Source organism: Miniopterus schreibersii, assembly GCF_964146895.1.
Source record: "Miniopterus schreibersii genome assembly, chromosome: 1".
NCBI lineage: Eukaryota > Metazoa > Chordata > Mammalia > Chiroptera > Miniopteridae > Miniopterus > Miniopterus schreibersii.
In genome coordinates, this window is record NC_138101.1 from 30,806,142 (window position 1) to 30,828,736 (window position 22,595).

Here is a 22,595-nt window from a genome sequence, read left to right on the forward strand (position 1 = left end):
GTTGTGGTTTTTAATACCCTGCATTACTAGTAGCTATGATCCTGGCAGACTAATCTAGAATTTTTTAAAGCTAAATACAAGAACTTAAAATAAGGGAGCCATTCATGTTGCTCTGTTGTTTTTCCCTAAGCATCTTGAACAGTCTCTAGACACTGCTAGTTAAGTTGGCACGGGCTGGAGGGCGGGAAGAGACCCAATTCACTTTCCTGGGATGCTATTACTGACTGGGGAGAGGACGGGCATCCTCTGGTGGTGCTCAGCACTCCTGCCCCTCAGGGTTCTCCTGGCGGGAGGCCCGTGAGCTGGGTGGGCTTGGGGATGACTTGGGAGAGGTGAGCTTACACCTGGGCCGCGTGGAAGGGCTGGCTGAGACACCCTGCCTGCCTCGCGGGGGTCGCGCCACAGTCGGCCCTCAAGGAAGTAGACCCCGGGTACGCTCTCCCCGCGCCGCGAGCTGTGCGCCGGGCCTTCAGGATGCCTGGGTCTGGGCTCGGCCCTCCAGCTCCTCCGCCGGCAGGGTCAGTCCGCCTCCGCTCTCAGGTGCCGGGCTGGCGGATCTGCGGCACGCTCTCGGGACCACGGCGCTGGGTGGGTGGCCGCCTGCGCGCCCCTGGCCGCCGCCGTGGTGACCGCGGGCGTGGCCTAAGCCACGTGACCTACGGCTGTGCGCGCGCCCGAGCTGGGCCACACCTGCGGGGACCCAGGGCCCCGGCTCGGGCGGGCGCGCGGGGGGCAGGAGCGGGGCTGTGAGGATGGAGAGGGGGAAAGTGAAAAAGAAAGCGAGGGGGGGCGAGCCCGAGAGAGAGAGGATTCGGGAAAAGGGGGCGGTGGAGAAAGAGAAGAGGAAAGAGGCGGAGGAGAAAATTAAGGACAAAGAAAAGGAGAAAAGTAAGAGTAAAGGGGAGGAAAAGAGAGAGCGGGAGGCGGAGAAAGGGAAGGAACAGCTCAAGGGGAAAGACGAGAGCGAGAAGAAGGAGAGCAGCAGAGTCTTGGCGAAGCCCCAGCTGGAGCCGCCGGTGAGACGCCGGGCCTCGGACCCTCCCTCTGCCATTGTTGGGCGTTGAGGCCGGGCGCCCGTTACGCCCCGGGCCCCGCGGGAGGGAACCGGGTCTCGTTCGGGGCTTTTCGCCTGGGGATGGAAGGGAAAGTGTCGAGCTTCCAACGACCGGGAGCCGGCCCCTCTCTGCGCCCTCGCCGCTAACCCCGGCCTGCGCCCCCGTCGCCCGGCCGGAGCTGGGGAGGAGGGGGGAGAGCCGGGAAGGGCCCCTCTCCGCCGCCCCCCCAGGCCGGCCCTCGCCGCGCGGCTCTGCCGTCCTCTGTTGAATACGCTCTTCGGCGGAGGGTGCAGGGCTCCGGATTTGGGCCGGCTGTGTTTTTAACCTGTCTGGGCTTTTTCTGTGGCATTGCGGTGACCGCGTCCCTTGCTTCCACACGTCCAGAAGGGCCTCTCCCAGAGGTTTAAAGGGGGGTCTGAGCTGGGCGATACCCGGGAGCCCGCGTACGTGAGCCCAGAGTCAAACCGCAGCGACGGCAGAGCGCGGAGTTGGTGTTGAGCGAGTGCGGAGTGTGTCTTACAGGACGAAAAGCTTCTGGAGGCGGAGGTGGTGATGGCTGCACATTGTGGATGAATGTATTTCATACCACTGAACTGTCTGCTTAGAACTGGTTAAGATGATCCATTTTATGTGTATTTTACCACAATTTTAAGATTGGGAGTGGGGTGGGGGGAAGAAAGAAAAACCAGGCATCATTTGGATCAGCTTAGTGAGCTCTGTACTCCTGAGTTCCTGGGCTCAAAGCTGCTTTCTGGTTCTAAATGTGAATTATTCACGTAGATTTGATTTCTGGTAAAACAGACTGCATAGGTCCACCTGTAGTTAAAGGAACAGCTGACCAGGAACAGTGGTGTTGGGAATCACATTTTGTGTGTGAACTCTTGCTTTACAGTAATCCCAGATTTCCTTAAGAGATTATAAACATGAGGGAGCATGTCTTTTAGACTAAAAAGTAAGCAGAATGTAAAGCATCAGTGCCTGCCGAATTGCTAGATAGGGGGAATTTAGGGGGAACAATGTGGTGGGAAAGGGAGTAGGGAACTGTTTTTTTCCTCACAATATTTAACAGGCTCTAAGAGACCATTATTTTACATACCACTAAGAAAGAAAAAAATAAATGTTTCCAGCTAAAGTAAGACATACCAAGGATTGTAAAATCCTCAGTTCAGAGATTTTAAAATGTGGGGAAAACAATTTCGTGGAATTGATGAAATATTGGGGTAGCCTGAGTAGGGCCATTGGTGGAGATAATGAGGGGGACATAAGCCACACTCTGCAGCCATCTCTTGATGCCACTGCTTTAAAGGATGCAGTTTTAAACCATCCAGTCAAGTCTCCTCTGTACATCAAGTTTCCATCCACTCCCAGAATGACATTATAACATTTAGATGCAGATGAGAGGGAATGGGGAAGGAGGTCGGGGTGGAGATAGGAAACATCTGTGGAAATACCACTTGCTTTAAAAACCATTGAGAACTGACTCTAAAAGCAAACATACTTTTTCTAATTCTGTTATTCTGTAGATAGCCTTCATAAAGCATGCTCTCTACACAAGTCTCTATTAGACCAGAAATTAAGGCACCCTACGTCCACGTAGATCTTATTTAAAAAAAAAACAAAAAACCGTGGGATAAACATTGTAGTGCTGTTTTGGATCACTTTTTTACCTGAAATCCAGTCTAAATCTAATTTCAGCATTTAGTGTTCAAGCAGAAATGTAAAAGATTATTGTTTGAAGACATTTACTAGTGTTTTCTGTGCGTGAGAAACCTCTTTGTAGGCTGTTTGGGAAATAGAATTAACTTTCTGTGAGCAGTTTGGCTGTATTGTTGCTAGTTTATTACTATTTACGTTGAAGTTTGTATCCTAAAAGCCACCGTTCTGAGCACTCTGAACTTTCTTTTTCTTTCTTCATACCAGCCTGACCTTGTTGTCCCTCAGTCATTTGTCATAAAAGTTTCTAAGGCTGGTATGTTGGTGGAATGTTGCTGTCTAAAGCTTATGTCTAGTTCAAAAGGTTTTAACAAGTTTTAAAATAAATGCTCATTTGTGATTGGAACTGGTTTAACAACTTCTATAATCTTAGCTTTTTCATTTAATCATGGTACTTATATTTAAAAGTATAAGAGGGGAACCTTGCCTAGAGCTTTTAATCTAATGATCCAATTGGGAAAACAAGATAGATTAATGAGACCTTGGATGCTTACATGCTGGGCGGCACAGTCAATACTGGAGGCACCATGAGGAACCAAGATTCCAAACAGCAAACTGAATTCTGGTGCAGTCTGCAGTGGACCTGAACTCAAGAAGCAAAGTGAATTTTGAAAATTGGCCCTGTGATCTCTGGCACCTCCCCCAAATCCTGATATATAGAATTTATTTGATTGATTGACCAGGAGTTGGAGGATGGAGAAGGAATATGCAATTAGCATCACATAACTAGTGGCTGGTTTTAAAATATAAACTGATTGGTATAGTTTGTCCTAGATCTATTAAATGCTTTATGAAGTTTTATTCTGGTTTACAATCCCACAAGTATTTTTGTGGCCTACCACAGGCAAGCACACTGCCAGGGACCGGGAAAACAAGGCCCTGATAGCATAGGTTTATTGATTTATCCTTTGTTTCACAGGAGGTAGATAATCATATCCTAGTGTTGGGCCTCGATGGAGCAGGAAAGACCAGTCTTCTCCACTCTCTAGCTTTAAACAGAGTCCAGCACAGCGAGGCACCCACCCAAGGTTTCCATGCAGTGTGCGTCAACACTGAAGACAGCCAGATGGAGTTCCTGGAGAGTAAGCCCTCTTTCTCATTAGTTACAGGACAGCATCCTTTTGTTATACCTTAAGCTGGACATAATATTATCAACACTGGGTCCTTGTGAAAAGTACCACTGGGTCAGCTTTTCCTAGATACTTAGAAAGCATGTGTAGCTTAATACTAGGTGCACTGCAGGGGAAATCACTTCCTGCGCTTTTGATTTTCCCCTTTTTCCAGTGGTGGTGATAAAGGGGGGCTGAGAGGAAGGCTTTATACCCGTCCTGTAACAGCCTACCTCCTCCCTCACTACCCCAAATAAACATGCACTCGAAGTAAATGTAGTGTGCTTCCTTCTCTGGGAATGCAACTACAGACAAACCCCAGACCTCTTGTAGGGCAGCCCAGAAGCCCCCACCCTATGGTAATTCTGCAGTCACCACTGCCCTAAATACTGCTCTTCCCAGAATTTCATCAGATCCTCTTATCTTCTCTTTACACTCTTTTCCTGATGATTTCATCCATCTTCTTGGCATTAAGTACCATCTATATGCTAATGGCTCCCAGATTTATCTGTCCATCCCAAACATATTCAAGGGTCTCCTGACATCTCCACCTCGCTGTCTAATTGGCCTCTCAAACCTAACGTGGACAAAACAAAATGCCTGAGTTATCTTCATAGCTGTTCCTTTCCTTATAATCCACTGGTCAGCACCCATCAAGTTGCTAAAGACAGAAAACCAGAAGTCTCCCCTATTTCCTCCTTCTGTACCCCCACCTCCAGTAAAACACTATGACTTTTTCTACCTCTACAACAAATCTCGAATTCATCAGTTACAGCCTTTCCTGCTACCCTTATTTGAGTTGGAAACTCTATTGTCTCCTACTTAGATTACTGCAATCACCTTTTGAATTTTGCTTTTGCCCAGTTACAAAGAGAAAATAGTGAGCAGAGAAATTGGTAACCCGCTAAGCAAATCTTTAAGAAAAAAGCATTATATTAGGAATAGAAGTTTCAATTTGCCCAGAAGCTATAGAAGAAATTATTATTTTGACCAAATAGGTAGCTAGAAAATTAGTTTCAAAATATAAAAAAAAAGGAAAAGGAGGAAGGAAGGAAAGAAGGGAGGGAGGGAATGGAGGGAGGGAAAGAAGGAAGGGAGGAGGGAGGGAAGGAAGGATCCAACTAGGGGGAGAAATGGACAAATCTATGAGTGGTGTGAGGGATTTCAACATATTTGCCAATTTTTAATAGGATTAAGGAGAGAAAAATCTGCAGATACACACAAAATTTAAACATAATCAACTTCTATCTATTCGACAATATAAAATTGTCTAGTTAGACAATTTTAGCTACATCCAAAAGCTAAAATACGCATTCTTCTCAAACACTCATGGAACATTTACCAAAACTGACCACTTACTGGACCATGCAGCAAGTCTTAACACATTTTTTCAACGAAAAGGCATCACACAAAGCATGTTCTCTGACTACATTGTAGTTAAGTTAGAAGTTAATAACTGAAAGATAATCCCTATATAGGTAAAATGTCACCAAAAAAAAAAAAGAAAAAAAAAAGAGAAACCAAATGTTCATTCTTGTTTAAACTAAATATATTTAAACCATATGAACTAGTTAGAAGATTATACAGCCTTTTAAAAATTCAAAATATTTCAAAGAATGACTAGCTGACTCAATACAAAGAAAAACAAAGGATAAGTAAATAAAGACCCTTTCCCATAGTATGGAAAATGCTTTTATTAAGTTCCTAAAAGAGCGGTCTGCAAACTTTTTTCATAAAAGACCGGATAGTAAATAGTTTAGGCTTTGTGGGCCACATGGTCTGTTGCAAAGACTCCACTCCGTGGTTCTGGTGGGAGAGTAGTCACAGATGATATGGATACAAATCCACATGCCTGTCCTGAAAAAGCTGTATCTGTGCACATGAATCCAGATGTGATATAATGTCTACATGCCATGAAATATTCTTTTTCTTTCAAACATTTAAAAATGTAAAATCCATTCTTTCTTCATGGTTCTGTACAAAAATAGACAGTGGGCCAAGACTGTGGGACATAGTTTGCCAACTCCCATCCTAAGAGAAAAAGAAAAACTAAATTCATTGTGTATATAATATTGTCATTAACCAGAAAGTTTCTACTGAGAATTAACAGAATGAAATAATACAAAGGCACTTTTTTCCTGAGGCAAGTATTAGTGAATGCCCACTGGAACATATTAACTCTCAAAATTAAGAGGAGAAATTAGTTCTGGGATTTTGACAAAGGAATAAAAAAAATTGTGCAAGTGAGGCTACCCGATGCATTCAGTCCATTTAAAGATTACTCTAGAGAAATATGTGCTTTAATCTGCCATCCTGAATTATTTTAGGAGATTATTCCCATTTTTGAGCTGTCGTTGATGGACCCGCAGGGGCCACCACGGCCGCTATGTCTAACAGAGCAGGAGGCGTTCACTGTAGTACCTAGTATTTTATGCTGACCCTTCCTGTTCCAGGCTGGATAAGTCACTTGTGGAGGGTGAGACGTCCACCAGTTCCTCCCCCAGTATCACCTCTCTGGCCATTCTCAGCTGGGTCACTCTAACACAGTGGTATTAGGACACCTGTCTAGGGTTCGGACGTTATGCAAGCGTGCCTTTCCTGCCCCCCTCGGCGGATGCAGCTATGACTTTTTGTATGTCTTCTTTCCCTACTCTTCTTTGCAGTTGGTGGCAGTGAACCTTTCCGTTCCTATTGGGAAATGTACGTGTCCAGGGGAATACTGCTGATCTTTGTGGTGGATTCAGCAGATCACAACAGATTACCTGAAGCCAAGAAATGCCTTCATCAATTAATTGAAACAAACCCAATCATCCCTCTGGTTGTGTTTGCAAACAAACAGGTAAACATCTGTGCACATATAATTTATACTCAGTAGTTTTATTATTAACTCAAGAAATAGAAATGTCTACTTTTAACAAGTAGATATTAAACAATATTCTGTACAATCAGTTCAATTTATACTTATTCAATCTACTGGATTATAAACACCTTGAGAGTAGAGACTTCTGTTCACCTTTGCGTCCCTTATAATACCTTGTATACTGCCTTAGCATAGTAGGAATCTAACAAATATGTGTTAAACTTAATTCAATAAACATTTACTTTTGTTTTCAACAAAGTATTTGCGTCTGCCACGTATAAAGAAATTGTTTTAGATCAGTTTGACAGACCTGAATTTATTTCATACACATGTATTAAAAGTATTAAACATCCATGGAGAAATGGAACCCTGTGTATTGTTGGTGGGAATGTAAAATGGTCTGGCCGCTATGGAAAACAGTATGGCAGTTGCTTAAAAAAATTAAAAATATAATTCTCATATGATCCAGCAGTTGAAAAAAATTGAAAACAGGGACTCAAACATATTTGCACACCATGCTCATAGCAGAATTATCCCTGATGGACTTTTATCATTACGAGGAGTCCCTCTTCCCAGCCGACACCCTCCTCTTACGTATTTCCTCTCCAATGCCATCAGTGAATTAGTAACCTGAGTCATCGTCCACATGCTACTGGACCCATTAACACTGTCACAAAAGCCACTGCAGGCTCTAGGACTGAAGGAATTCAGGAGTCAGACAGGCAGTATATTGGGACGACCGACATCCAGAGAGGTAATCAACTCCAGCCACATGCCAAGTACAAATCAGGAAAAGCCTCATAGGCTCCCAGTCATGGAATCTGATAGGTTCACATTGGTACAAGAAAAAAATAACACAATATTGGATTATTTCCAGAGATTTTAAAAAGATCCCCTAAAGCTTAAGGAGAACACTATCAAACTACTAAAAGCCAATTACAAATGCAGTTTAGGAGTGAAAATGCTTAAACTTTAGGACTTAAAAACTGTAGCTGAAATCTGTGTGCGTATTTAGGAAAGGGAATATCACAGGTCATTTGCATAAGTACTTGTTGTGTGAGAGGCAAAGAAATTTTGACCTCAAGAAGGTTTCGACCTTGCCATGCAGGTTTCTGTCTCATTGTCATCTCTCCGCCTCTCCCTGTGGGTTTCCCTCTCTCTCCATCTTTCTCTCCACCTGGCCTCCCCTCTCAGCTTCCTTTTCCCACCACTTTGTTTTCTAAGTCCACTCCCTCCCTGCTCTTTTCTCTGTCTCCCTTCATCCCTGCAAAATTTGATCCAAATTTTTTTGGTTCAGTAGAAATAATGGTCACCAAAGAAAACTCACAATGGCAAATGCTGTAATCAACAAAACATGATAATGGGCAAAAACCAATGAATGAATGAGTATCTATTAAAAATAAATTTAAAATAATTGATGTTATTGCCTGGCTGGTGTTCTCAGTGGTTGAGAGTTGACCCATGAACCAGAAGGTCACGGTTTGATTCCGGGTCAGGGCACATGTCCAGGTTGCAGGCCTGATCCCCAGTAGGGGCAGCCAATCAATGACTCACATCATTGAGGTTTCTCTCTCTCCCTTACTTTCTCTCTGAAATCAATAAAAACATATTAAAAAATAAAATAATTGATCCTATTAAATGTAATTCTGGGGAAATGAAAATAGAAAAAGTTAGAAGCAACTGACTGTACTGTTTAGAAAATTGATTAAGGTATTATATTGGTTTAACTTCATTCCAAAAATATGTATTTTTTGTGATCACTCATAAACACTGGTTTAATTCTGGTGAAAAATCTTTATATTCAAACAACCAGTAGGGTCATAATAATGGGATCACAATATCCTCTATATTAAAATAAGTGTGGGTCATTGAGAGCAGTAAATGCAAAATAACCAACTTTTTCCTATTCTTTTTTTCATTCTTGGTGAAGGATCTTGAAGCAGCCTATCACATTACAGACATCCACGAAGCTTTGGCCTTATCTGACGTGGGAAATGACAGGACGATGTTCTTGTTTGGGACCCAAGTGACTGAGAATGGCTCAGAGATACCCTCCACCATGCAAGACGCCAAAGACCTGATTGCACACCTGACTGCAGATATGCAGTGACCAGGCCCAGGCCCACTGTGCCACTCACAATCTAAGTGTCACCAGGGAGTGTTGAGTGGCAGGCTTGACGCCAACAGTTTCCACTTTCAAATAAAAAGTAAGCCATTTCCTATTTTCTCAATGCATGGCATATATACAAAGAGAATGTTAATTGATGAAGAGCATGTCTTTATTTAGATTTTGCACTTTAAAAGTATTGGTAACTGTATTTGGGGGAATTTGGAGTTCTGTTGTTGTTTGTTTTAATCCTCACACGAGGAAATTTTTTCCATTGCTTTTCAGAGAGGGCAGAAGAGGGAGAGAGAGAGAGAGATAGGAACATCAATGTGAAAGAGACACATCGATTGGTTGCCTCCTGCATGGGATCGGGCCTGCAACCAAGGTTTGCTGGACTCGAACCCGGGACCCTTCAGTCCACAGGCTGATGCTCTAACCACTGAGCAACTGGCTAGGACAGAATTTGGAGTTTTAAGTTACAAAATTAAAGTGAACATTAGCAAGCGTTTATCCCATTTGTAGTTTTTCAACAACATGAAATTTTTATTCACGTTTTAACACTTCGTACCACTCACAAGTTTTCTCATTTTTCACGTGCCATCTGTTATGGACCTTAGATGTCAACACACTGTCTTGTCCACATCGAATGAAGCTATCTCATTGGTGGAAACCGTGCAGGTCAATCTACGAAAAACTATATAATTGCATGAACCCATAAAGCATTGCAGTTACATTGTATTTTGGTCATTCAAATAGTCTTCGTCTTCAAGTTCCTGGCACTTTCAGAAATGCCTTCTCTCAGAAAAAGGAAGGAAACCAACGAAACTGATACACTTCCGGAAGTATTTAACGATAATTTATCAGATATTCCTAGTGAGATCGAAGATGCGGATGACTGTTTTGACGATTCCTATGAGAGCCTGCAGAGTTTGTGCCGCCCATGGAAAAAGGAGCCAATCTAGATACTTATGTAAATTTTGTTTGGTTCATAGAGGAAAATGTTTTACGCAGTACCATACGTTAAAAAAGTACTAGGAACTTTAATTGTTTAATTGTTTTTGTAAATAAAAATGTTATAATTATTGAAAAACAACACCTAAAGTGCATTATGATCTGTAGTTATGATGATTTAAATAACGTGCAGTTTGCCCAAAAACGTGTAGTCCCTGGCGTATGTCTTAGAGATTTCTATGCGGTACGCAATGTGTTAATAAATTTTTCTCTTTTCAAGTAAAAATCCAGGTGCCTCTCCTTTAAGTATATGTTTAACACTGTAGGGAAAGAAATATTGGGATAGCACAGTGAGAAAAAAGCAAGCAGCCCTGGCTGGTGTGGCTCAGTTGGCTGGGTGTTGTCCCATGCACCAAAAGGTTGCTGGTTCGATTCCTGGTCAGGGCACATACCTAGATTTCGAGTTTGATCCCCAGTCAGGGCGCACATGGGAGGCAACCAATCGATGTTCCTCTCTCATATTAATGTCTCTCTCTTCTTCCTCTCTAAAAATCAATAAAAACATATCCTCTGGTGAGGACAAAAAAAAGTACAAGTATAACCGATATGCTAAGAAATGAGAGAAAATGGAGTCATGTAAACTGCTCAGTTAAAAGCACAAAAGGTGGAAAAGAGTGGAAGACAAAAACAGAAACCAAGAACGGCAAGAAGTAGAAGACAGCAACAGATACAGTAGCTATTAATCCACTTACATTAGTGATCACTAAGAACGCATCCCTCCAAAATAAAATACTTAGGTGTAAATAAGCCTAACAAAATATAGAGCTTTATGTGAGAAAATCTACAAAACTCTGATGAAAGATATCAAAGAACAACAAAATAAATATAAATGGAGAGATAGTCCATGTTTACAGATAGGAAGACTCAGTATTGTCAGCTTGATCTGCAGATTCAATGCAATCCCAATCAAAATCTCAGTAAGTTATTTTGTGGATATTGACAAATTAATTCTCAAGTTTATATAGAGAGGCAAAAGACCCAGAGTAGGCAATGCAGTATTGAAAGAGAAGAACAGAGTTGGAGGACTGACACTACCTGATTCAAGAGGTACGTGTCCCTTAAAGCTACAGTAATTAAGACAATGTAGTTTTGGCAAAAAATAGACAAATAGATCAGTGGAACAGATTAGAACACCCAGAAATAGACCTCCATAAATATAGGCAACTGATTTTTGACAAAGGAGCAAAGGCAATACAATGGAGCTAAGATAGTCTTTTCAACAAATGATGCTGGAACAACTGGACATCCACATGTAGCAACAATGTAAAAGAATCTAGACCCAGACCCTACTACCTTCAAAAAAATACAAAAATTAACTCAAAATGGATCACAGATACGAAACCAAAGGCATGATCCGTGAAAGAAAGAATTAGTAAGCTGGACTTTGTTAAAAGCAAAACTTCCTGCTCTGCAAAAGACAATGTCAAGAGAATGAAAAAACAGGCCACAGATTGGGAAAAAAATATTTGCAAAAGAAACATAAAGTACTGTTACTCAAAATACACAAAGCACTCTGAATAATAAGAACACAACCCAGTTTAAAAATGGATCAAAAACCTTAACAGACATCTCACCAAAGAAGATACACAGATGGCAAATAAGTGAAAAGATGCTTCACATCATATGTCATCAGGGAAATGCAAATTAAAACGAGATACCACCACATACCTATTAGAATGGCTAAAGTCCAGAACACATAACACCAGATGCTGACGATGTGGGAATGCAAAATGGTACGGTCACTTTGAAAGACAGTTTGGCAGTTTTTCACATAATTAAACATACTCTTACCCTGCAATGGAGCTATCTTGCTGCTTGGCATTTACCCACAGGAGCTGAAAACTTATGTCCACATACATATCTTCACAAGGATGTTTATAGCATCTTTATTCATAACTACCCAAACCTGGAAGAAACCAAGTTGTCCTTCAGTAGATAAGTGGATAAATCCAGACAATGGAATATTATTCGATGCTAAAAAAGAAATGAGCTATCAAGTCATGAAAAGACATGGAGGAAACTTGAATGCATATTACTAAGTGAAAGAAGCCTATCTAAAAAGGCTACATACGACATGATTCCAACTACATGACATTTTAGAAAAGGCAAAAGTGTGGAGACAATAAAAGATCAGTGGTTGCCAGGGGCTAGGTGGGTGAGGGAAGGATGCATAGGTGGAACACGCAGGACTTTTAGGACAGTGAAATACTCTGTTTTACACTATACTGGTGGGTACATGTCATTACACATTTGTCCAAACCCATGGAATGCACAACACCAAGTGTGAGCCTGAATGCTAACTACAAACTTTGGGTGATCGTGACGTGTCATTGCAGGTTCACCGACTGTAATAAATGTACCACTCTGGTGGAGGATGTTGGTAATGAGGGAGGCTATGTGTGATCGGGGGTGCACGGCAAATCTCTGTAGATTCTGCTTAATTTTATTGTGAACCTAAAACTGCTCTTTAAAAGTCTATTTAAAAGACTAAGAAAACTATTCACTGAAAAATAAAAAAAGATTTGCAAAGAGGATTTGTCCTGCAAATTCTTCCCTTTAAAATTTGGAATCTGTAGCAAAATAACAAGCCAAATTTGGTGAAGACAGCCCCTCCCATTGTTAGCATTCAGCCTTCTCTATCACACTTTGGGTCTAAATGGAACATAATTGAACTTGGGTGTGCAGGTGCCAAATGACTCCTGATTGCCCCCTGAGAGACAAGCTTTCTCTCGGTCAGAGCCACAGGTTGATGGTTAACAGAATGACGTCACAACAGCCATTTGGGTATCCGATGTCAGACCTTCAGCCTGGCCCGTGGCGACCGGGTCACACAATGACTCAGGCTGGTCAGAGGCCCTGGACGGTCAGCCTCTGCCCCACGGATGGCAGGACCTGGGCGCTGGGTAAATTTCTTAACCATCTTGTGTCTTACTCATCTTCACTCTGGAAAACGACTCAATCAAACGTCGACTATTCCCAGCCCTGAACTCTGGTTCCATGAGGTATCTTTTTATGATGTTTTCTAGGGTGGTCGGGGAATACGTAAGTTCCTAGGTGCCTCTTTCAAAGATGATGCCAAAGCGCTTGGATCGAAATGATCTCTCTGTTCTTCCTCGGTTGGCCTTGCTTTTCTCACATTTTGATTTTAGATTCTGCATTTTGGCAATAAACGTCATGGCTGGAGTTTTCCCTTCAGTGAGCTATCATCGAATGCCAGCGTGGTGGTCACTGCTGATGCTGGGATGATTAAAGCAAAGACTTGAGATGCTCCCAGGCTGTCGAGGGAGGTACGTGTCCCAGGGGTTTCTAATGGAAAGTCAGGTGGGAGTGCTGTCAAAGAGGCTATCCGGCTGGCGGTCTTCCCAACAGATCTCATGGGGGTGGCATTCATTACCGTGGAGAGCTTACCACAATCTGGCATCTGTTGCCAGCCTTCCCGGCTCAGAAACCATAGGTTTAGTTAGCACACTAAGAGTAGATCTGTCTTTTCACTTACTCATTTAGTTAACATTTATTGAGCACCAACTATGTGCCAGAAGATGTGTCAGAATGTTCTCTCAGTTAAAAATGATGGAAATTCAAGTTAGATTTTTGTATGTCAAGAAAAGGGAAGATTTGAGGGGCTCATTATACTGGGAAACTTGGGCATGGGTGGTTTCCGAGGTTCAAAGCTAACAAAGCAAAGCTTTCTCTCCATCTCTTGGCCCTGCTAACCTCTACTTGGCTTCAGTCTCAGATTCCCTGGGCAAGGGACTGCTGTCAGCACCAAGCCTACAACACTGGTACATAGCACATGATCCCAGAATAAGATGGACCCTCCCCTTCTAACGCAGCCATCCCGCAGATCTCTCGGAGGGGCACTGATTCCTCTGCCAGGGTCTCATATTCGTCCATATAATCCCTGAGGTCTGGTCGTCTTGTCCGGACCAGCCCTGGGCAGATGTGAACGGGGGAGAGGTGGGCTCCAGGTGCAGGAAGGAGTGAAATGGGAAACTTCTTGACATGTTAGAGAGGAACAAGGCGGCTGGAATGCACCCAGTAAGGGCAGAGCAGCCCCCAGCAGGGGAGAGGCAAGGCCTAGGTCTCGCAGAAGGCACCTTATGTTGCAAAGCCTGGGATTTATTCTAAGCCCTTTGGAGTGTCCTGACTGGAGGTCCGCCAAGTCAGAACACCAGCTGGGAAGGGACTGCAGAATCCAGAGAGGAACCGGCGCTCTGGACTGTCAATCTCAGCATCCCCTCGGAGCCTGTGAAGAGCCTGGGCCAGGAAACCTCCCAGAGACCTGGCTCGGCCGAGGGGCTCGGTAACGTTCTGCACCGGGGCCTCGACAGCCCAGAGCCACCGAAAGTCCTCGCGCTGGCACAAGGAGCAGCAGCCGGGCCGGAGCGCGCCGCGCCTCGGGCTTCTCTCCGCGGCCGGGCGCGCTTGTGAGCCCGGAGCGCGTCACGTCGCCTCGGCAACCGGAGAACCCCCGGGGCGGGGCACAGGGCCAGGCGCCGCCTCTGTGTCGACTGCGGGGCTGGAAGGGGCGGGGCGGTCCCTCACCCGCCCCGTGGTGCGGGAGCCAGCGGCGACCCAGCTGGGGCGGCCGGAGCTCCCCGGGCCCCATGAAGAACCAGGAGTTTGCGGGTTCATCCGAGCTGTCCGACGGCCACGATACAGCAGAAATATCAGCGGGCTCGGACGCCCTCCCGAGGCCCCCGGCACACAAGGTGCCCGATGCGCCCGCCGAGCCCGAGGAAGCCAAGGAGCAGGGCGGGCGAGAGGCGCCCCAGAAACCCTATGAGCCGTACCTGCTCTCCGACCACTCCACGCCCTACAGGCCCTACAGGCCCCACAGGCCCTACAAGCCCTACAAGCCCTACGAGCCCTACGAGCCCTATGAGCCCTGCGAGCCCTACGAGCCCTTTGAGCCCTACAAGCCCTACGAGCCCTACGAGCCCTTTGAGCCCCGCTCCCTGCTTGTTCCCTGGGAGCCGCACGAACCCTACGAACCCTATGAGTCCTTCGAGTCCTGCGTGCCCCGTGCGCCCCAGGAGCCCCGTGAACCCTACGAGCCCTACGAGCCCTATGAGCCCTACGAGCCCTACCAGTCCTACGAGTCCTACGAGCTCCAGGAGCCCCAGAAGCCCCATGCTCCCCTTGAGCCCCGCAAGCTCCACCCGCCCTGTAAGACCCAGGGGACCCAAGTTCCCCATGAGCCCCGCAAGGCCCACAAAGCTGAGCTGCCTCACAGCACCGCCGTGGTGATCACCCCAACTCAGATGACTGGATTGCAGCCACGGATTCCCTCGCCTTCCCTGAGCGGTAGGTGTTGGGACCTCACCTAAAACTGGGGGTCCCAGTGTGAAGGTTTTGCACGCTCGCTTTGTGTTAAAGGCGGAGCACTCTTGTGCCACCCACCTGCTGCTCTGCAGTCACCTACTTTGGGGCCTGAAGGGAAACTGAGACCCTAGTAGTGAGAGTAACTGAGTCTCTTCACTCTCTCTGATGACCTAACTGTCCCTGATTATCCAATGTCACTTCCTTTTGAAGCCCTTGTTTTTAAAAATATGTTTTTATTGACTTCAGAGAGAAGAAGGGAGAGAGAGAGAGAGAGAGAGAGAGAGAGAGAGAGAGAGAGAGAGAGAGAGAGAGAAACATCAATGATGAGAGTCATCCATCCCCGGCCTCCCGCTCGCCCCCCACTGGGTATGAGCCTGCGACCTTGGCATGTGCCCTGCCGGGGAAGCCCACCGTGACCTCCAGGTTTATGGGTCAAAACTCAACCACTGAGCCGCACGGGGCTGGGCTTGGAGCCCTTCTTAATTCTTCTCTGCAGTTAGTTATTGCCTTCCTCTGGGTTGCCACTCTGTGACAGCACTTACGATTTTGTGTTTCATCATTATCTTTCTCCCCAGCTAAAGGGAGGGATTGTTGAAGGGAGAATATTGTCAGTGTTTGGCACATGGTGATACTCAAGAAATGCTATTATATTGTTAAAGTTGTAGTAACAAAATACTCACTGAGCAAGTATTCAAAGGGCACGTTTAGCAAGTCCTCACCAAGTTCACAGGGTAGCAGGGCTGGTGGGACCTGGGTATGAACATCCTTTGCTCTGATCACACAGGCTCACTTCTGACCTCTCATGGATGACCCCGCCCAAAACAGTTCTCTGTCCACATGGGACTTCCAGGCCCTTGGTTGGCCATTTTAAAAACCTCATATTCTCCTTGACTCTTCTTTATCAGCCATGATTCTACGGTCTCGTTCCAGTAGCACGCTCAGTCTACCACCCCACTGGCTCTTTGGCTAACCACTATACCCCCATCAGAACCCCAACCCTGGTTAAACCCAACCACGCACCATCTGCCTGCACCTGAGCAGGCGACTATTGCCGTGCAAAACCCACAGTCACACCGCGCACTTCCATCTCAGTTTCAGGACCACGAGCCTCAAGTGGCCACTTGGCACTGCCCAGCAAGCCCTTTGTTCACCTCCTCCAACCGTCACACCTTTGACCCCCAAATAGCTCACGATTTTGCCTCACACTTGATTGAGAAAATAGAAGCAGTCAGTCACAAACTCCCTAATTTTCTCACCACCCATACATTGCCTTATCTGAATCAGCACCCATGGCTTCTGCAGGGAAGAATGATGCCTCTTTCTATGAAAAGCGAGGTGCTCCACTTATGCTTTTCACCCATCTCCTGAAGAACTGTGTTCCTGCAGTTCTTCTCTCTCCTATGGCGTCATCTCTCCCTTTTTAGTCAACCTGTCCCCATGTCTTCTTCAGACCCCTCCTCTCCCACTATTTGTTCTCCTTCACTGCAGAAGTTGTCACAAGAGTTGTCTATAATCACTGGCTACATTTTCCCATCTATCATCCTCTCAACCCACCTAGTTAGGCTTCTTACCCGTCCACGCCACTGAATTGTTCTAGTGGACTGCCTTTCTCTCCAACACCAACCCTGTCATCACGTATGGAGATTTCACCACCCATATGGATGATCCACTTGGCTTCTCAGTTCCTTGGCCTCCTCACTGTGAATGATCTTGTCCTTCACTCCATCGTGGGCACCCCCGGCCCTAGTCTTTGATAATGTTAATTGTACCATTTCTAAAATCTTTATTTTAAACACTCTATCCATGTCCTATATTTCCACCTCACTCTTTCCTGTACCCCCTCTATCAGTTCTTCAGCCTCAAAAGACCTCTAACTCACTGAGGCTATTAACCTTTCATTATATATCACCACCTTCTGTCCTTCTGTCTCTCCTCACTCACTCTATAGTCCATGGTCCACCAATGGAATTACTCCTTTGCAAACATCCTTAACTCCCTTGCCTCTCCCTCTATTTTTCTTGCCAATTCTTGTCTGCACTTGAAAAAACAGATGATGACAACAGAAAAACAAACATCTATTCTGGCTGATCTTTAAACTCATGATCTGGAACTTGAAGTGGGCACTCAGTGCTCTCAGTGCTGCTTTGCAAACATACTGCATGTCCCTAGTCAACACATTTTCCAACACAGAAGCTACCAAACTACCAGTATCTATCTATGTACTCTACCTTTTCTCCTGTTAATAATGGATGGACTGTCTTTATTCCTATTAAAGGGCAATCTCCCAACCTATATGCTGGATCTCATCCCATCCAACTTTAAGCTGTTTTCTTCTAAAACCAGCCCCCTCTCTCCTGCATTATTTTCTTCTTCTCTTTACTGGATCTTTCCCATCATCAGCACATGAACATGCAGCAATAACTCCTATTTTAAAACAAACAGACAGACAGACAGAAACCCTTCCCTTAACCCCATGCACCCCTCCAAGTCCCACTTCTGTTTATCTGCTCCTCTTTAGAGACAAATTCCTCAAAGTAGTTGTCCAATAAGTCATTATCGCCATATCCTCTCTTCCCATTCTCTTGAGAACACCCTGAAGCTTTCATCTCTACTTAGCCAAGTTGCTCCTGTTAAGGTCATAATGACCTCTGCCTTGCCAAGTTCAAAGGTTAATTCTTCATCTTTATCTAATTCACTTGACACACATCCCCTCTTTCTTGGAAGTCTTTCTTTAGTTGACTCCCGCTTTCAGTGTCATCCAACCTCATTTACTGTTCCTAGCTCTGTTTCCTTTGCTGGATCCCACTTCTATTCCCAACCTCTAGGCTGAAGTGAGTGATGGGTCCATTTTCTTAGATTCTTTAGAACTTTCCTCGTTCCCTGAGTGATGTTATCAGTTCCTTGGCTTTAATTTTACGCGGTTGAGTTCCCAAATTATCTCTAGACTCAACTTCTTCCTTAAGCTCCAGAGTTTTATAACCAATTGTTTAACATACCTAACTGAATATCTAGTAGGCATGTAAAATTTAATGTGGCCATATATGAACTCTTATTTCCACACCCAAACTTGTCCTTCGCCTATTGTTCCCCATTTCAGCAATGTCACCCCCATTCATTCATCCAGGTGCTCAGGTCAAAAGCCTTAAGTCATTCTTTTTTTTTTTTTTTTAATGTCTTTCTTGATTTCAGAGAGAGGAAAGGAGAGGGAGAGAGAGAGATAGAAACATCAATGATGAGACAGTCATTGATCAGCTGGGGCCCGCAACCCGGGAATGTGCCCTGACTGGGAATTGAACCCCAATCGCTTGGATCCTAGGTCGATCCTCAACCGCTGAGCCACCCCCAGCCGGGCTTGAAGTCATTCTTGACACCTGTTTTACTCTTACACCCTGCCTTCAAATCATTAGCAAACCTTAATTTTGAAATATATCATGACTATGGCCATGTCTTAACATCTTAAACCTTTATCATCTTTTTTGGCCACTATCTTTTGCTTGGTCCACTGCAATAGCTTCTACTCTTGCCCCATTCTCCCTCCACCTTCCCACCCTAGTTTATTGTTTGTATAGTGGTCACAGGAATCCCTTAGAACATAAACTATATGCAACTCTCTTGCTCTCAACTCTCCAGAGTTTATACTCTAAAATTCTTAGCAGGCCCCACATGATCTGGCCTCTGCCTGCCTTCCCAACCTCATTTCCCATAGCTCTTCCCACCATCACTGCTCTTCAGCTGTGTGGGCCTTCTTGCTTCCCCCTCATGATGATTTTACTTGATTTTCCTCTGCCAGGAAGGACACTCTTCCCTGAAATGTTTGTCACCTCCTTACAAAGGTATACCAGATCACTCTGCTCATTTTCTTTAAAGCACTTATCTAGCTATTTGTCTCTATTTATACCTTTATTTGTTTACTATTTACATCAAGCTCTCAGAGGGTAGAACTTTTGTCTTTCCCACTGTTTCATTCTCAGTGCCTCAAGTGGTACCTGGAACAGTCAAGACTTAGCAATTGTTGAATGAAAGATCTCTTCATTCAGCCTGTGTTTCCAAATCCCATGGTTCCTCCTCTGTCGTTAGGGTTGCTAAGATTAAATGCATTACTACCTGTAAAGCATTTAGAAGAGGCTGGGGTACACCGCAAGTGCTCAAATGTTAGCCGTTAGTAGTAGTAGTGTTAGTATTGTTATCTTATTTGACCTCTTGGCAGCGTTTAATACAATGGACCACTTCCTCCTTGAGACACATGCCTGTTTCTCGTGGCCTCTATGACACCACAATCTCCCAGGTTATCGCTGATCTGACTGGTTGTTTCTTCTCTCATTTACTGAGCCCTCTCCGTTATCCTGAACTCTAAAGGGCTGAATCCTGATGCCTATTCCTTTTTATTTCCACTTTTCCACCTTAGGTGGTCATATCTACAATCATGGCTTTAAATAGCATGTTTATGCTGCTGCTCTGTAAATTTATATATCTCAGTTCTACTCTTGCTCCTGAGTCCTACACTTATAAATTCAACTGCCTATTGGACATCTCCATTTGGATATATCAAAGGCATCTCAAATGTAATGTATTTTGAGGCAGAAGTCTTGATTTTCCTCCTATTATTGTTTTCCCTTTCATTCTTCCAACTAGATGCTTGCAAAAAATGGTATCCAATTGCTTAAGCCAAAAGAAAAAAAAAATCTATTTCTCCCTAACTTCTCTCTCTTTACCTTCAAATCTGATTCATCCAATGCAAGTTCTGTTCATTTTCTCTCTAGAACATTTTCTGAATTCATTCATTTCCACTGCTAACCTCGCACCCCAATTGTGGTCGTTTCTCCCCTGGATTTCTACATTAGCTTCCTGAGTAGTCTCCCTGCTTCTGCTCTTGTCTCCTACAATCTCTTTGCTACTGTAGCCAGAGTGGGTATTTTAAAAACGGAATCAGATCACATCTTTCACTTACTACATAGTCCTTCCTGTGGTTTCCCATTGCTCTTACCAAACTTCCCATTCCCAAACTTTTTTCAGAGGTCTCTAGCATGCCACAGGCTCTCTGACCTCACCTCCTACCAGCCTCCCTTCTGCTCACTCTGCCCCAGTCAAAAGTGGCTTCTTTTTCTATTCCTCTAAAAAGCCAATCTGTTTTTTGCCCCTGCTTCACAATCAACATGTATGGTTTCCTCTCCCTAGATGCATATTGTTTGCCCAGCACCATCTCATAGTTGACTCCTCAGCCCACAGTTTTAAAAAGTGGGCAAGCCTACCATTTCGAGGGCCTTCCCTGTCCTGCTGCCTAAAGTGGGCTCCCTGGAGTAGCTTGATGATGAGACTCTCTCTAAAATGTTTTCAGGTTCTGTTTTAGAAAACACCACTTTAAAGCTTCCTATCTTCTCTATTTGTCTTCCAGATTTTTCTTGTTAAAAATTCCAATAAGTCTTCATGTTTATTCCCTCAGTAAAGCTCAAATAAGCATCAAGCATATTTATATAATATTTACATAAAATAGTGTGAACATTAAGCAATATTTGGTCAGCATGTGACCATACCTCTGCTCACTCAATAAAGATTTTTCCCCCAATGAAAGATTCCTGAGCATCTACTAAGGAAGGCACTCTTCTGTGTCCTGTGGGGTGTAATGATGACTGAGACATGAAAGTTCGGTTGTGTGCAAATTTTTAAAATTTATATTATAAAATAGGTGCCGTCATTCTATCACCTTACTAATGTATCATCACCTAATCACTGTCACTATTAAACTTTATTGAGTACTTACTATGTTCAGGTTGTAAGCCCTGAGCTGTCGATGAGTAAGACATGGATCCCACCTTTGGAGGACTGTCAGTGTGGTTGGGCAGCCTGAACACTTACTTCCATAGCAACAACACATCCATAGCATCAAAGTAAAGTTGACTGAGTATCTTATACAACATCCACTTCATTTTTCTGGCACTACTACCTTTTTTAAAGAGAAGGAAGGCTAAGAAAAAAAATGTCCTAAAGTGCTCATTAAGCTACTTATCTAAAATAAACTGAAATAGAGTCTAAACATTTAATCTCAAGTATACAAAACCCAGAGCATTTAATCTGGATTTACAAGGAATGAAGGAAGTGATTTAAAAGAAACAGAATCTCAGGCAAGTGTGGGAGTATGGAAGGAAATCATATTGAGTGAAAAATTTTTTAACTTAAAAACTTTTTGAAATCTGTAAGCCACTCACATGATTAAAGAGCCAAAACAATATTAAAAGACCACAAGGAAATGTCTCACTCCCCACCCTGTCCCCTCTTTCAAGGGGGACACGTTTATTAACAGGTAACCACGTTTATTAGTTTCAATGTATCTTTATATAAATACACGAAAATACTGTACAAACCTGTCTGTGTGTTCCCCCTTTCTTACTCAAAGGGTAGCATATGCTATACTGTTCTTTTCACTTGACAGTATGTCTTATACATATAGATTCACTTGACAGTATGTCAGATACATACAGTTTCCTCCTTTTAAGAAGCACAGCTGCTCTCATGTTCCATTACACAGCTGTGCCACTACTAATTTAACACCTCTTAGTTCCTTTCAGGGTGCTCTGTTACAAGCAATGCTGCAGTAGATAAACCTGCACATCATGTCATTTAGTGGACCTGCTGGTATCTCCGTAGAGTAAATTTCCAGGAGTGGGATTACTGGAGGGTACAGGCATGTGTAACTTCAATTTAGCAAGACTGTCCTCTTTGGGAGTTGATTCACTTTGCACACCTACTGGCAACGGAAGTTTCTATATCTCCTCAGCCTCACCGTTGGGGGGTGTGTTCCAACTTCTGGCTTTTTGAAACTCAGAGATGAAAAACTAGTAGCACATTAATTAAGTTTTAATTTGTATTTATCTTATTTTATGAGTGATATTAAGCATCATTTTTTTTGGTATATATATTTTCATGCCTTTTGCCTATTTTCCTTGCTAGTGTCTCCTCTTGTATACAGGGAGGTGGGCCCTTTGTCTGGGATATGTATGACTGTATTTTTTTTTTACTTTGTTGGCAGTCTCTTTGTCTTTGCTTATCTTTTTTTCCTGAAATAAACACACTTTATAGTAAAAATTATCAATCCTTTTTTTCATGGCTTCTGTATCGAATCATCATACAGGCCTTTTTCTGCTTCTAGGTTACAAGGGAACTCACCGATGTGTTTTCTTTCATAGCCTTACTTAAACATTTAAATCTTTGATTCATTTGGAATTTCTTCTGGGTGTGGTGTGAGTTATAAACCCAGTTCTTAGTGGCTGCTGAGACACAGGTGAGATCGGGTGAGAATGAACATGAAAAATAGATATGAAACTAGGGGAAAAAGTCACAAAAGTGCAGACTTAGGGGTGTGAGAGGACCTTAATAGTTAGCTTGGGTGTGTGATAGTTTTGAGCTCTAGATTGCGTGGA

At 43.9% G+C, this 22,595-nt stretch overlaps 2 protein-coding genes across 6 annotated transcripts in view; both read left to right on the top strand.

The window, feature by feature from the left end:
- Nucleotides 1-659: 659 nt before the first annotated feature.
- On the top strand, nt 660-12,375 carry ARL9 (ARF like GTPase 9). Of its 5 annotated transcripts, XR_014000299.1 has the most exons (5): nt 675-1,016; nt 3,688-3,850; nt 6,541-6,716; nt 8,668-8,944; nt 9,462-12,375. XR_014000299.1 is itself a non-coding variant. In XM_081158944.1 (4 exons), the coding sequence occupies exons 1-4, from the start codon at nt 753-755 to the stop codon at nt 8,845-8,847; spliced, it is 783 nt and encodes a 260-aa protein (XP_081015070.1). In that variant the 5' UTR covers nt 660-752; the 3' UTR covers nt 8,848-9,143. The 5 variants fall into 5 exon arrangements, 4 of the variants coding, with proteins under 4 accessions (XP_081015070.1, XP_081015071.1, XP_081015072.1 ...); XM_081158944.1 differs by lacking the exon at nt 9,462-12,375 and having other exon boundaries at nt 660-1,016; nt 8,668-9,143; XM_081158947.1 differs by lacking the exons at nt 3,688-3,850; nt 9,462-12,375 and adding an exon at nt 1,440-1,601 and having other exon boundaries at nt 955-1,016; nt 8,668-9,143.
- Nucleotides 12,376-14,462: 2,087 nt separating this feature from the next.
- SPMAP2L (sperm microtubule associated protein 2 like) overlaps nt 14,463-22,595 on the top strand; it is a gene marked incomplete at both ends in the record, with an annotated part of 41,672 nt that continues 33,539 nt past the window's right edge. Inside the window, one exon of the mRNA XM_081149365.1 lies at nt 14,463-15,162. Coding sequence (XP_081005491.1) covers nt 14,463-15,162 — 700 coding nt within the window. The remainder of the gene's footprint in view (nt 15,163-22,595) is intronic.

What these genes read in the sequence shown, in the direction of transcription:
- ARL9 (XM_081158944.1), top strand. Translation starts at nt 753, where the DNA reads ATGGAGAGGGGGAAAGTGAAAAAGAAAGCGAGGGGGGGCGAGCCCGAG. An exon ending in AGCCCCAGCTGGAGCCGCCG is followed by an intron (nt 1,017 to 3,687) that starts GTGAGACGCCGG and finishes TTTGTTTCACAG; the next exon opens with GAGGTAGATAATCATATCCT. An exon ending in CCAGATGGAGTTCCTGGAGA is followed by an intron (nt 3,851 to 6,540) that starts GTAAGCCCTCTT and finishes TCTTCTTTGCAG; the next exon opens with TTGGTGGCAGTGAACCTTTC.